The 15,144-nt window shown below is 37.2% G+C and overlaps 1 protein-coding gene and 1 non-coding gene across 3 annotated transcripts in view; both read right to left on the bottom strand.

The window, feature by feature from the left end:
• LOC132183444 (tRNA nucleotidyltransferase cca2) overlaps nucleotides 1-14,397 on the bottom strand; it is a 39,599-nt gene extending 25,202 nt beyond the window's left edge. Inside the window, exons 1-9 of one of the 2 annotated variants that reach the window (XM_059596883.1) lie at nucleotides 14,049-14,397; nucleotides 10,904-11,268; nucleotides 10,660-10,790; nucleotides 8,856-8,973; nucleotides 5,670-5,725; nucleotides 5,506-5,555; nucleotides 5,304-5,402; nucleotides 4,274-4,383; nucleotides 3,994-4,121 (exon numbers count right to left, since the gene is read on the bottom strand). In XM_059596883.1, coding sequence (XP_059452866.1) covers nucleotides 3,994-4,121; nucleotides 4,274-4,383; nucleotides 5,304-5,402; nucleotides 5,506-5,555; nucleotides 5,670-5,725; nucleotides 8,856-8,973; nucleotides 10,660-10,790; nucleotides 10,904-11,179 — 968 coding nt within the window. In that variant the 5' untranslated portion in view covers nucleotides 11,180-11,268; nucleotides 14,049-14,397. The remainder of the gene's footprint in view (nucleotides 1-3,993; nucleotides 4,122-4,273; nucleotides 4,384-5,303; nucleotides 5,403-5,505; nucleotides 5,556-5,669; nucleotides 5,726-8,855; nucleotides 8,974-10,659; nucleotides 10,791-10,903; nucleotides 11,269-14,048) is intronic. The other variant, XM_059596884.1, reaches the window with a different exon arrangement.
• Nucleotides 8,191-8,337, bottom strand: LOC132168266 (U12 minor spliceosomal RNA). Its single transcript, XR_009438787.1, has one exon. It is a non-coding gene; the product is annotated as a U12 minor spliceosomal RNA (small nuclear RNA).
• Nucleotides 14,398-15,144: the final 747 nt, after the last annotated feature.

Genomic DNA, 15,144 nt, shown 5'->3' with positions numbered 1-15,144 from the left:
GCGGTTTAGGGATTCAAAGTTTGAGGTTTTTTAATCAAGATCTTTGGGGGAAATGGTTGTGGAGATTTGCCAATGAGGAAGAGGCTTGGTGGAGAAGGATTTTAGTGGCAAAGTATAGGGTGTTTTGGGGTGGTTGGCGCTCTAAAGTTCCCCGTGGTTCGCATGGGGTGGGGCTATGGAAACACATTTGCAAGGGTTGGAGTTCGTTTCACTGTCACTTCAGATTGGATCCTGGCTTGGGGCTAAAAGTCAATTTTTGGGAGGATATTTGGTGCGGCGAAATGTCCCTCAAGGAAGCTTTTCCCGGCCTTTTCAATATAGCTAGCAACAAGGCTGCCTCCATTGCGGATATCAGGGAGAGTATAAATGGTATGGTTCATTGGAATGTTACCTTTATTCGAAGAATTCATGATTGGGAGGAGACGGCCTTAGCCTCCCTTCTCTCGCTCTTGTATTCGCTCTCGTTGCGTGGGGAAGGAGAGGATCGGATGTAGTGAATCCCTTCTAGAAAAGGGAAGTTTGAGGTTCGCTCCTATTATAGGAAGCTTGTTCTTAAAGAGCCCAACCATTTCCCCTGGAAAAGTATTTGGCGCACTAAGGTTCCTTCGAGAGTGGCGTTTTTTGCTTGGTCGGCCGCCCTTGGGAAATCCCTTACTTTGGATAATGTTCAGAAGAGAGGTATTGTTGTGATTAATCGATGTTGTATGTGTGAATCGGAAGGGGAGTCGGTAGATCATTTCTTTCTTCACTGTGGGGTTGTGCGCTTTTTGTGGGATGTAATCTTCTCTCGATTCAACATGTGTTGGGTTATGCCTAGAAGCATCAAGGAGATGTTAGCTAGTGGGTGGTCGGGTGGTAAATCCCGAAGCGTGATGGTGTGGAAGATGGCTCCCTTGTGTCTTATGTGATGCTTATGGAAGGAAAGGAATACTAGATGCTTTGAGGATTCGTCGAGAAACCTTGAGGACATTGTTCATTTGTTTTTGTATACACTCTTTATGCGAACTGCAGGATGGCTTGCTCCCCTAGAGATCAATTTCCCTAATTTTCTTTTTATGTTCTCTTCTTCTTTCTCCTCTACTTAGTCGCTCTCTTGTATACTTCTTGTGTACTTGGGTTGCGCCCCTCTGCGCTCTTTAATGCATCATTACTTATCAAAAAAAAAAAAAAAAGCATTAAGGAGGCTATGTAGATGGAAAGAGCTTTTGAGGAGAGCGACATCTTTGAGGTGATGAAAGCTCTGAATAGAGATAAGGCATTGGGCCTGATGGTTTTTCTTTTCAATCTTGTTGGGAGATCCTTAAAGAAGATATTATGAATGCCTTTCTTGAGTTTCACGCTAAAGGGAAGTTTGAGAGGAGCCTCAATGCTATTTTTATCCCCCTTATTCCCAAGAAAGCTAGGGCAGTGGATATCAAGAACTTTCGCCCTATCAGTCTTGTGGGCGGGGCTGAAAGCGGTATTGGAGAAAGTAATCTCTAGGTCTCAAAATGCTTTTACCCGGGAGAGACAGATTCTAGATTTAGTCCTTATTGCAAATGAATGTGTTGACAACAAAATTAGATCATGAGATCCAGGTGTACTCTGCAAATTGAACCTTGAGAAGGCATATGATCATGTTGATTCGGGCTTCTTGTTGTATCTATTGAGGAGATGTGGTTTTGAGGAGAAATTGTACAAATGGCTAGCTCATTGTAGTTCTACGGTGCTCAGTTTTGATTAATGGAACTCCTTCCAACTTCTTTAATAGCTCTCACAGCCAGAGGCAGGGGGGATCCTTTATCCCTTTTGCTTGTTGTTGTTGTTATGGAAGTGTTGAGTAGAATGTTGCCCGCCACTATGGATAGGGGGCTGTTATCAGGTTTTTCAGTGGGATCCAGGAATAATTACGAGTTCCTAGTGTCTCATCTATTATTTGTAGATGATACCTTGACTCTTTGAGAGACAAACCCAGAACATCTCCATCATTTGCGTTGCCTTTCTTTATGCTTTGAAGCAATCTTGGGATTCAAAACTAACATGGTTAAATTAGAGTTAGTTCCCACTAGTGTCATGGATGATATTGGTGGAATTGCTAGTATCTAGGGTTGTAGGGTGTCCCCTTTGCGCATGTAAGTACATGGGTCTCCCGTTGGGGGCTTCATTTAAGGCAAAATCAATTTGGGATGGGCTTATTCAAAATATGGAATGTCGCCTGGCTACTTGGAAGAGGCTGTATTTGTCTAAGGGTGGCAGGCTCACTTTGATTAAAAGCTCTCTTTCTAATTTGCCTAATTTTTTATCCCTCTTCCCCATCCTTATTGGAGTTGCAAACCGTATTTAGAAACTTCAACAGGATAGAGTTGGTGAGGAGTTCAAATTCCATCTAGCCAGTAGGTCTAAGATTTGTACCTCAATTTCCTCAAGTAGTTTGGGGGTTTGAAACCTGCTTTTGTTTAACCGAGCTCTATTGAGTAAGTGGTTATGGCGCTATGACACAGAGAGGGAGGCTTTGTAGAGATCGGTTGTGGAAGTTAAATATGGCAACTTGGGGAGCGGGTGGTGCTCTAGTGCAGTATATGGGTCCTATGGTGTCGGGGGTATGGAAAGACATTAAGAGGGGATGGTGGGGGGGAGTTCTCCAGATTTGTGAGGTGGGAGATGGGTCTAGGATCACGTTTTAGCATGGTGTATAGTTTGGAGATCGAACCTTGAAGGAAGCTTTCCCAGTGTTGTTTTCAATTGCTCACTATAAGGAGGTCTCAATAGTGGATCATGTGCAGTTTCTAACGACTTGTTATAGTTGAATGTCACCTTTATCATATCAGTGTATGACTAGGAGGTGGAGTTGGTAACTTCATTTGTTAATCTTTTGTACTCTTTCAGGTTGAGCCAAGGTGGCAAGAATAGTGTGTTGGACCCTTTGCAAAAGGTGGAGGTTCAAGGTCAAATTTTTTTATCAGGTGTTTACCCACCCTACACCCCCTCCCTTTCCTAGGAAGAGCATTTGGAAAAATAAGGCTTCTATGAGAATGGCGTTCTTTGTTTGGATGACTGCATTATGAAAGATAGTAACTTAGGATAACCTAAAGAAGAGGCATGACATTGTGATGGATTGGTGTTGTATATGCAAGAAGAGCAGAGAATCCATTGACCACCTTATGCTCCACTATGAGGTGGCTAGAATGGGTTTTGGTTTTCCTTTTTTGGGGATAGAGTGGGTCATACTCCAACAGGTGGTGAAGCTATTGGCCGGTTGGAGAGGTTAGTTTGGAAGCCACTATAATATAGAAGTCTGGAGAATGGTTTCCATGTGAGAGCTCGATGATAAAGTTAAAAACCATTATGTTCAAATCCCTCAATGTTTGGATGGCTACTCCTAAATCCTAATAGTCCTCTATTTTCTAATTCCTAGAGTTTGTGAATTCGAGTTGTCTTCTTCTCCTTAGTTGGGTGTATACTTTGATTGCGCCCATTTGCGCTTTCTAATAAAATTAAATTACTTATAAAAAAATAAACAGGTAAAATGCATGGAGCTATTTACCAAATTAGAATCCTAAGGACTTATTTAATCAAGCCTCAAACTCAAGATAATAAATTGAAATTTTCTTCTAAATAAACTATACTATTGCTTAGGAAAAAAAAAAAACTTTACTACAACTAAAAAATCAAGTAGTACATCAATAATAAAAAATGCATAGGACTTGTATGATGCAATTATATTTGGGAGGAAGGCTAGTTTCCACACTTCTATTTATTTCTCCATCTACACTCGAGTCTCAAACTTAGAAGCATTATCTAAACTTATATTCGTCCTCGTACCTAAAGAAGTTCAAAGGTATTCTTTCATCATTATTAATGTTGCAAGCATAGAAAAAATTAAGTGGTAATTTATTGTAAAATAGACAATTATTCGAGCTACAAGTCTATTAAATTTTACTTCATCCGAGACAAAGTTATCTGCTAAGAAAATTACCAAAAATAGACCTGAAAATATATAGAATAAACAAATACCTATCACAGCCTTCTGATTTCGCAGGTTCAAACTTGGGAGGAAGACTAAAGACAATCCAAAATAACATTAAATCACAAATGTAGGTCATTGCTTTAACTGGTTGATTTCCAGAGATCATGAGATCAATCTGCATAAAGAAGAAATTATTGGAAGTGATGAACAATGTCGTTTATGGTACATTCAGAAAATATGACTTCCCTCATAAAAAAGCACAAATTGTACTCCCAGAGACGTATAAATATTCAAAAGCTACTTGAGTATGCAAGATAATACACATACTTCAACTCCAATACGTTCTCTGCTAATTTTAGCAGCAAGAGCATCTTTCACTTCATCACAGGAAGCAGCTTCCTTTAGTTTTTCATCTAATATGAATCCAAATCTTGCACCTAAATGACCACAAATGAAAAAATAAACAATGTTGCAGAAAGCAGGCATGGAAAGAACATAAATTTGGAGTCTCTTGATGTCAAATGTACACCCAGGGCATTGACTAGGGGCATCATGAAGCAGGCCTGTTCAGGGAGGCACTTCTTGCTTTTCTCAGTATGCACCTAACTCAACTTCCAATTGAGCCATTGCCCCAGATGTAGGTGTCAATTGAGAAATTTATCAAAAAGCTTATACACTTCAAACATTTGCTACAAAACAAACTTACATGTATACTGGGTACAAAAATGAAAGGAGAAAAAAAGGCATTCAACCAAAAAGATTTTCGTATAGTCATGAATGTGCTACAATGTAGGAGAAAACAAAAGGAATGTAGGTCAAGCCCATGCGAAAAGATAACATTAAAAAAGGCACATAAGTTAACCTGCAACTGCAAGGACGCCAGGATAACAGGTAAGGAAGTGGTAGCAGCGTTGAGATATGTTGTAGTTTGCATGAAAAATTTAGAGAAGAGGTGGAAGCTCTTTACTATTATATAGGTTTTGAGAGATATAACAATGAGCAAAATACCCATAACCCTAATAACTCTCACAAACCCTAATAACTCTTCTAACAAGATAAAAGAAAAGCAATTACCATAATTAATCAGAAAAATTGTTCCAATGGAGAGAGCTGAGTGGTTTAACAATAGGATTTCTTGGAAGTGTTGATACTAGCTTGTATGTTGAGCGACAAAAACTGTATGCATTTTTGAAAAGCTAATGGAACTTGACGGAGGATTTTTTTTTTAACCAAAAAAAAAAAAAAAGGAGAAAAAATTTGCCTCCAAGAAATAAATAGGAAAAGACAATAATAGAAAATACAAGCGCTCAGGGAAAAAAAAAGGCGCGGGGGGAGGAGGGGGAATAAAGACAAGTACCAAAACGAATAGCTCGAAGAACTCGTAATGGATCATCCAAAAAAGTATCCTTTGGAGGTAAAGGGGTCACTATCCTCCCAGATTTTAGATCTGCAATGCCTGCAGTGACATAACAAATGCCATAACACAAAAGTTACACGTAACATTGTGGGCAGGGTAGTTTAGGAAAAGAAAGGCAGAAGCAAATAAAATTTATACTAACCTCTTTTAGTAAAATCTTCAACTGAATCAGTGTTGATATTGTAGAACAAGCTGTGGATTGAAGTAATATCGCCCACTAAGAACACAATTTTCTTAATCAACCATATAAAATTACTGTAAAAAATTGAGTGCTGAGAAAGAACTAGGATAAAGAAGTCAAGATACCTATTGATGGTTAAATCCCTTCTGTATGCATCCTCCTCTGCCGTGCCAAATTTTTGCTGTGAGTCAAAAGTAAACTTTATTTTAAAAAAAATAAAAATAAAAATAAAAAAAAAAAGAGGATAATTTGATGCCCTAGAGAAGCAGACAATGCTCATTTCGAGTACACTTATACATCCTTTTTTTTTTATAAGTAATCGAAATTTTATTAGGAAACGAAGAGACGCAACCTTAATACACTGGATGTATACAAGAAAGACACCTAGCTAGAAGGGGAAAAAAGATCAAGAAAAACATGAAAATTAATTACATTAGGAAAGTCTAAAGCAGCTGTCCAAAGGTAAAGAATACTGAAGAAGAAAGACTTTAGTTCCACAATCATCCTCTCTCGGTCTTCAAAGCTTCTATCATTTCTTTCCCTCCAAAGACACCACAAAATCAAGATGGCACTATTTTCCACATTGCTGTACTGTAAGGGCTGCCACATAACCCTCTCCAACAAGTAAAAAGGTCTACCACTTGCCTAGGCATAACCCAAGACAACCCAAAACGATTGAAAATAACACTCGATAAAGCACTAGCGACCTCACAGTGGAAACAAAGATAATCCAAAGACTCCCTGTTCCTCTTACGCATACAAAACCAATCAACCACCAAGACATGACACTTCCTAAGATTATCCAAAGAAGGATCTTTCCTAAGGCAATCGACCACGCAAATAATGTCGCTCTTAAGAGAACCTTATTAAGCCAAATACATTTCTAAGGGAAAGCAGAACCATCATGAGGGACAAGGATGTTGTAGAACGAGCTAACGTCAAACACACCCGTCTAGGAGGGGACCTAGCAAAGCTTGTCTTCAACTCCCCGACCCAATCTAAAGGAATAACAATAAATTAAAAAATAAAGCAAAGACATCCACCTCCCAAACATAAGCCACACTGGTAAAGCTTACGTTCTATTGATGAAAACTCCATATGATTTGCCACAGAAACACCTTAACGCGAGCAATACTTAAAAAATCTGGATAAGCTTCCTTGAGGGCCTGATCCCCACACCACAGGTTATGCCAGAATCTAATATTGAAGTCGTCTCCCACCTCAAATTTGGTATGACAAGAGAACTCGCCCCAACCCCTCCTGATATTTTCCCCAAACCCCGCTACATATGACCCATTAACCTCATTAGTACACCACCCACTCCACGAGCTGCCATATTTAGACACAACTACGATTCTCCACAAAGCCTCTCTCTCAAGCATATAGCACCATAGCCACTTCCTCAAAAGAACACAGTTGAACAAAAGCAAGTTTTGGACCTTTAACCCTCCCTCAGAAATCTGAGAACAAACATTAGACCAACTCACCAAGTGAATTTGAACTCTTCACCTAGCCCAACCCATAAAAGATCCCCATGCAACTTCTCTATGTGATTGGCAACGCACATCATAAGAAAAAATTTCCTTATATTCATGCTCTTGAATATGTAATCAACAAATCTTTCAACAATTTCAACAGAAAGGGCTCCAAAAATATGTTTGTGGGTGTGCACACAATCACACATATAGGGGGTAGTGGGGAGAGAGAGAGATAAGGAAGAAAATAACAGTACACAAGAAACACTAGCCAAGCAAATGGATATTTTACTCAAGCACCATTCCAAAGAATCCATCTCATACAGAAAACAGCAAAGCATGTTAGCCTTTTTTTTCTTCCAGATAACTAACTCCCACAAGCATGAATTTGGACTATTCTCTCAAATGATCTTTTACAATACTAGTGTTTTCAAAGGGACAGCCAACAATGGAATTGACATTAAAAAAGGAAAAGTTCGACACAATATCCATTTTCTAATAATAGGTGTATGATTGTGTTGGCATCAATTTAAAAAATTTTAAAAATAAATAAATAAATAAAAAATAAAATAAAATAAAAGGCTAAAAGGCTAAAAGAAGTTCCCAACAGGAGAATGCACAAAAAGAAGAAGAAAAAAAGGAGGGGGTGCGGTGAATAAAAGACTTCAGATATCAAACAACCCAATGTGGTGTTTGGCAAGGCTTTATAAACAGCAGAAACCCTTTTCACTCACAGAAAGACATCGCATACCAGACTTTGATTGTTGATGAAGTAAAAGATGCTAGCAAGGATGCACCCCCAACAAAGCATACTGAAAAAGTGGAGGAGAAAGGCACAATTTTGCTTCTGAAAATACTTAAGTTGCAAGCAACAACTTACTCAAGCAGTACTTTAAATATGAATCACCAAGTCCTCTACCTTTTTGTAACGATAGATATCATCCATAAGTCATCCCTCCAGGAACGCCTAATAACATCTATCTATTAATCTATAAGGTTCAACTTCTTTTCTGAAATTTGTCTGAAACTTAAACAGAAATAGTTTGAGGTGGGTAGCAACCCAAGAAATGAGAACTAAAACTATAAAAGTGTAGAAAAAAGAGAAGAATAAGAACATATGCTGACCCTACCTTCGTACCACACTTTCTTTCTTTCTTTCTTATGGGTAATTGGGAGGCCTTCACAAGCAAGTTCTACAAAGTAAGAAAGCGCTTGGCCAGCCTATCACCCCTCCATAAATTATTGCACACGTTATCATGGGCGCTGCAAGCGGCTCCCACCGTGCGCTTTGTTTTCCTTACTCATTAGTTTAAGGCACCTTCGTACCAAAATTAAAAGAAATAGAAGTACAAAAGCAAGATAACACAAAATCAATAAAGCATAAAATTGCCAGTGAAAGTCTCCCAAATAAGGCCCCATCTAAGGCCAAGAAATTAGCAAAATGGATCTCTTCATTACGCAAATGATGAACCCATTAAAACTTTTTATTGCAAACTTCCAAAAGATTTTTCTAAAACATGGTAAAAGCTGCCCATCATGGGCAAACTGACTAAAGAAATACCATATCAAACAATATCCAAAAAAAAACCATTCATGCACCTTTGACCTATTTGACAGATGGTTTGTTTAGTACTATCCATAAAGTGCCTAAAACCTATAAAACCATTATGACAAAGCAAGAGGAAAATTCATCACTCTCCTTAGTCTGGGAGAAAAAAATATTCAGAATGTATACCAACTCTTGGTTATAATCCAATATCCACTTATCCATAAGCTTAAGCCTTTAGACACAAAAATGAATGCACAAGGTTACTAATTGCTGAGGCAACCATATACCTTTGAAGGAATGCGGCTATTATCACTATACTCTTCACACCGTAAGTTTACAAAATCAATCCATGTATCAAAGAGGCGCATCCTTGCTGTTTCTAAATGCTTGGACTGCTCAGGATTGCTGAAAATCAAGGTTAGAAGGTATAAATAAAGACCACTAATTTGATAGCACAAAACACAAATTTCAAAAGTTTAACTTGTAAGGTTAAGGATATAGTTATTCTACAATGGAGTCCATAACCCAGCACATAAAGTTGAGCGTTCATGGATATACAATAGCAAAGTACATATCAGAGAACTGGGATCTCTTCTGAGTTATAATAAAATAAAACAATAACAATAAAAATAATTGAAGGACATTTGTTTGGTGGTGGGGTTCTTGTGTGAGGGGTTTGAGGATCAGAACTTGGCTCTCCTAACAGCCATTGGTGGATCATTTTTCAGAGGAAAAGGGTGCCTACTCTTAAGTCCAGAAGCAAAAGGGAGCTTTTAAACTTAGAATGCTCCATGAATTATGATAATACAGGCGCATCCTCTAGCGAGTGAAAGGAAAGGTTCATGTTTTTTAATGGCGAGTGTTCTATGGGTTTCAAGTTTTAGGGTCTTCGGGCTTTTGGGTATCAATTTGGTGTTGGGTTGTTTGGGTCTTTCTTTTGCTTGTACTTGTTAGGTGTTCTTATTGTATATTGCCTGTGTATGTAGGGGCGCATTTACACCTTTTTATAAATTTTTCTATTACTTATCGAACAAAAAAATCTAGAAAGCCATTATACCATGCACCATCAAAAATTATAGAGAACAAAGTGAAAATTAAAGTATACCAGATCTAATATACGCTCAATTGTGTGAAGGGAATGATATATCGTCAATGTTCAATGTGCAACAAGCAGGAATTTATCTCAAGAGCCAGCATTTGCAGCAACACCTCAACTATAGTCTATGAGTGTTAGGGTGGGATTGCTTACTTCAACTGTGACATGTTTTCTTTGTATTTGAACAGACGCTTCCGTTATTGGAAAAGTTAGGGTACATTTGTACACAGAATAGAACATGTAATGCAAGAGCTTCAGTTGTCTGATTGCACTCAGTGCAATAACTATTCCTGCGGTTTGAGGAATAGGGATTCTTACCTGAGAGATGGAAACAGCTGTTCTTGATAACAGGAAATCGCTTATATTGGTAAAATGAACATTTTTATATAAACACTTACTGTTATTAATTAGAGCATGTAATACATAAAAGCATATTTAAATTACATATTACTTATTAATTTAAACAAATCATAACAATATAATTTCAAGTTATATATATATATGTATGTGGATTCGGCTTGCATGCTGTTATTTTAATAACAGCATGTATGTTGTAGTTTAATCAACGGTCAATATTGAATTTTTTAAAACATCTCTTCATTTTCTCTCTCCTATTAAAAGCTTCTTAAAGTTGACTTCTAAAAGTAAGTCAACTTTAAGATTCAATCTAAACCGTTGATTAAACTACGGCATACATGTTGTTATTAAAATAACATGTATGTGTGTATATGTATATGCATATGTATATATATACATACTGACTAATCTTGAGTTCCACTCCACTGTTGAAATTATACAAATGGATAGAAATAATACTTATACTCAATTATGCAATTCATATTACTGCTCTGTTTTTAGAGTATGAGAATGGAGAATTAAAGTGCTTTCCATTGTATGATTGTAGAGGGATATAAAAAAGAAAAATATATTTTGTAAAGTATCGTTTACAACACAAAGCAGTGAAAAATTGAAAAGCAATTAGAATTTGTAGGTACCATGGAATAACCGCAACCCCTTGCACTTCTTCCCCAGTAGACAGCAAGTACTCCGTGACCTTCTCAACAAATTCACTCCCCATCATATTGTCCAAGGCGATGTCAATGTCGTAACAGTCTTTCCCTAAAAGCTGCAAACAAATTCAAAACCCAAACACCGAAACTTCAAAAAATATTCACAAGGTTCTTCTATTCTTCCATTTCCAGCTTTAAAACTAAAACAAATAGAGCCAAAGAGCTCGACCTTGTCGCGAACCCAGCCGCCGGCGACCCGGAGCTGATTGGTTAGACCGAAGTGGCAAAGAGAGCTGAGAAGCCTATCAAAGATCTTCCTCTCGGTCTCAGTCAGTTCAATCCTCTCCTTCACCGTCGCCATCACTCTGCAATGCAAGAGACCTAGGGCTTGAGTTTGGGTTTTGGGGGGAGTGTAAAAGTTTGGGAAGTTGGAGGGGTTGGGGATTCGGAAATTTGGGAAAGGGAGAAGAAGAATGGGCTGCAATCGTAAGGCAATTTTCATCATTTTCTACTGCTCTTGGAACGGAGGCATGCTTCAAGTTTTGAATCCAAAATGCACCGACGTGTCCGGGTCATGTCGGTGCATTTTTTTCCCTAACCAAATGTCACTTATTAGACCACAATTTCTACTTTTATCTAAAATAAATAAGAAAAACACTAAAAAATTCTTTGCATCATCGAGCATAACTAGAATTTCTCTGCAAAACCTTCATCTTAGATTCTTCGGTGCTCAAATTTCTCTCTCACTCAGGTTCTCTTGATCAATTTGTTCCATTGTTCATTTGACAAATCAGGTTCTATTGTTCTATTTTTATAATCCATAAATATTTTCTCCATTCATCAATCTCATACAATCTTATACATATCTCATAATACATATCTAATCCATATATACAATCTCATATCTCATAAGACATCTAAATCCAAAATGATGATATCATAAACACAAAGTGCATAGCATCTTAAAGAGTTAACAAAAATTGTACCATACATATGAAATAAAATATCCAAAATGATATCATAACACCAAGTGTACCACCGCTTAAAAGAGTTAATAAAAATTGTATACTGCACATGAAATAAAATATATCAACGGATTCGCTTAGCATTTGGCGTCAAATACGTACCCAACTTAACAGGTCAAGTATACATACGTCACTTAACGATTCAAATTCAAATGGCATCAGAGAAGGTATTAAATTTGTATTAAATTAGGATGGCATCAGAGATTGTATTAAACACTGATATGGAATTCTACATTACTAGGATACTAAATTTTAATGAGAAATGATAGATCGAGGTATTAAATTTGTTTCATTAGGATGATCAATTAATACTAAAAGATTTCTTTCATGTCATTATGTCAAATTAATGTATATGGATACGAGTCAATGTTTTCATGCCTCCTCCTCCAAAGTCCAAAGGATTCGATTTTAGTGTTCCACTTGGGAATCATATATAGGGGCACCTACTCACCTACCCCTACAAGGCTACAACACCCCCCCCCCCCCAGATTTCTTTCATGTCATTATGTCAAATTAAAAGGTGACATGAGAAAGGTCATGAACATGGTGGTTGACAAGTCAAAAGCAATAAAAACATATTTATATATTTATATGAAATATTGATTTCTTACAGGTACGGAAAATAAAGGCCCAAGTTGAAATTTGTTGTATTAACGTAGAGACATATCCCATATAGTATTTTCAATAATAGGTATGGTGTAGATTTTTCATCTACAAGACATAGTACAAGTATGAACAACAATTATACTTGCATATTAAATTGAAAGCATAAAAGAAATCAACAAGGGTGAATTAAATAATTTACCTCAAGTGGGAGATGAAAATTGGAGAAGATGACAAAATGTTTTGAGAACCTTGTGTAGTATGTGGCGTTGGAGAGAGAGGTAGAGAAAGATATGTAAATTTCCTTGAGGAATAATGGTTATTTATAGGTTTTGGTATTTCTTGAATAATGAAAGAATGAGAAAGAGAGAGACAGTCGTAGATTTTCTTTGAAGAAGAATGGGTAGTGCTAAGTTCTGGTGCTCTTGAAAAGATAAAATGATAAAATAGGAGGGAGATAGAGAGACGGCTGCGTGCAGTGTTTAGAATGCTAGGGTTCTTGAGAGAAAAATGAGGGAAGGTAAGAGTTTTGAGAAAATAAGAGAATAAAGAGATGGGCGGCAATTTGGTACTCTTTGTTTAGGGTTTCTTGTTTTTGGTTTTATAAAATCTTCTTTAGAATAGATATATATTTATATGTATATATATCACTCCATTCATGCGTTCACAAACTCAAGTTAGTTTTAAAGGAAAGTTTTTGAAAATAAATGCCTAGTTGACATGGGGTACATAGCTAGGTTTTGGGAAAACCTTTGTCTAATAAAAAATCTATCTTAACCATATAGGCATATGGCCACTTGGTTCAATTGTATTAGAATCCCATGAAACAATGAATATGGACATGAAAGGAGTCTTATGAGAGGAGTCCTATATATTGATCAAAACATTCAACGATTCGTCACTTGGGAATCCGGCAAAGTATTTGTTTAATACATTACTATACGACTGTTGTATGGTAATTGACGTCGTAGAGCATTCACTTCTAATTTCAATTAAATATTCTAAGTAAGTTAAAATACAACTTTTTTGGATAAAGTTTTTCTAATATATGCATATCTCTCCTTGATCCTCCACAGCTCTCTTTCGATGTGGGAATTCTTTCTATCTTCGGTCAGTTGGAAGGAAAATATAGAGAAAAGTTGAAGGAGAATTACTGCATGTTAGATAAGGGTTACAATTATTTTCCAACCAACCTACCTGGCACTGCATATTCTAAGGCACTCTTGGTAATAATTAAGCAGCATATATTCTTATTTCTTAATATAATCTGACTTCTCTTTCCCCCTACTGATCAATCATGAATTCTTGATTGAAGGCAAGGAAAAGGCTAAGTGAGATTGTGAGTGAGATTTTGTGGAAGGGAGCAGCAAATAGAACAAGCAGGTAATCAAACACAATTACACAACCCAGAAAACCAGTAATCCAACAAAACAACCCAACACTTTCGAAACGTCTAATCCAACTCTTTTCAATACAATAACGAGAACATAGAACAAGCAGGTAATTAAACACAATTGCACAACCCAGAAATCCAACAAAACAGTGAAAACTTTAGAATCGTCTAATACGTATTAAAATCCTAATTTAGGAGTATACTCCTAAAAGCAGAGAAAACTTTGCTGAATTTAAAATCCCTAATTCTCCTAAAAATCATAATACATCAAAAATCTGACTATTACAATCCCAAAATCGACAACTTAAAGGGACAGCAGAGACAAAGAGAAACAGAGACAGAGAGAGACTCACTAGTACAGGAACAGTAACGGCGGATTAATCGCCAGCCGGAGAGAGAGAGCACTATCTGGGCACCGTAGAGAGAGGATACGTACGCGTCGATCGATCGGGGAGATGGAGAGGGAGATGGCCGGCCGGTTTCGACTGGAGAAGATGGCCAGTGGGTTGGCCAACCGCGCGGGTCACTTGGCGCGGGAGAGAGAGATAGGGATATGGAGATGGAGAGAAGGGGGGACTGGCGCCGTAGAGAGAGGCTGGCCGGTTTCGACTGGAGAAGATGGCCGGTGGGTTGGCCAACCGCGCGGGTCACTGGGCGATAGGGATATGGAGATGAAGAGAGGGGGGACTGGCGGGCCGCGCGGGGAGAGGCTAGGGAAAATATATAATGAGGGATATATTGTATAGGGAGAAATATATAGACTTAATTTCTAGGGCGGGAGATGAGGAATCAGAGGGAAAATTAAGTTCCCTCTCGCAAAAACAAAAAATATAAATATATTAAAATTTAAAAAAAAAAAAAAAAAACACTTATAAATTTATTTATAAAAATAAAAAGTAAATACTAAAAACTAAAAAACATTTAAAAGAGCCTTAAACTAAAAAATATATAAATGCAAACTCAGTTAATGTTATTGTCTAGATTAAAAATTCATCTATGTGATATAAAAAAAAAAATAATACTAATTCAGAAATTATCAAGATAGGCCACAATAATAATTTAATTCCTATAATCAAATTCCATCAAAATAATTAACAGATTCCATTAGTGTATCACGTCATCCTCAATAGAATGATGATATCATTCTTATTTAAAAGTAAATAAAAATATTAAATATATATAAATTATTTTAAAAAAAATTTAAAAAAAAAAATGAGGGCGGGGGAGGGGGTGGCCAACAAGCCACCCCCAGAAATAGCCGGGGGTGGCGCACAGCCAGAGACGAGGGGAGGGGGGGGACCGGGGTAGGCCATGGTCCCCACCCAAAATAAGAGGAAAAAAATTATAAGTAAAAATAAAAAGGAAAATTATATCTAAAATCCTTAGGTAAACGCGCCTTTATTAAAAACTCTCTGGGTATTTTTTTCGGAAATTTAGTCCTTAGGTCAC

The sequence above is a fragment of the Corylus avellana genome, chromosome ca1 (assembly GCF_901000735.1).
Source record: "Corylus avellana chromosome ca1, CavTom2PMs-1.0".
NCBI lineage: Eukaryota > Viridiplantae > Streptophyta > Magnoliopsida > Fagales > Betulaceae > Corylus > Corylus avellana.
This window is presented reverse-complemented; position numbering and strand designations above follow the sequence as displayed.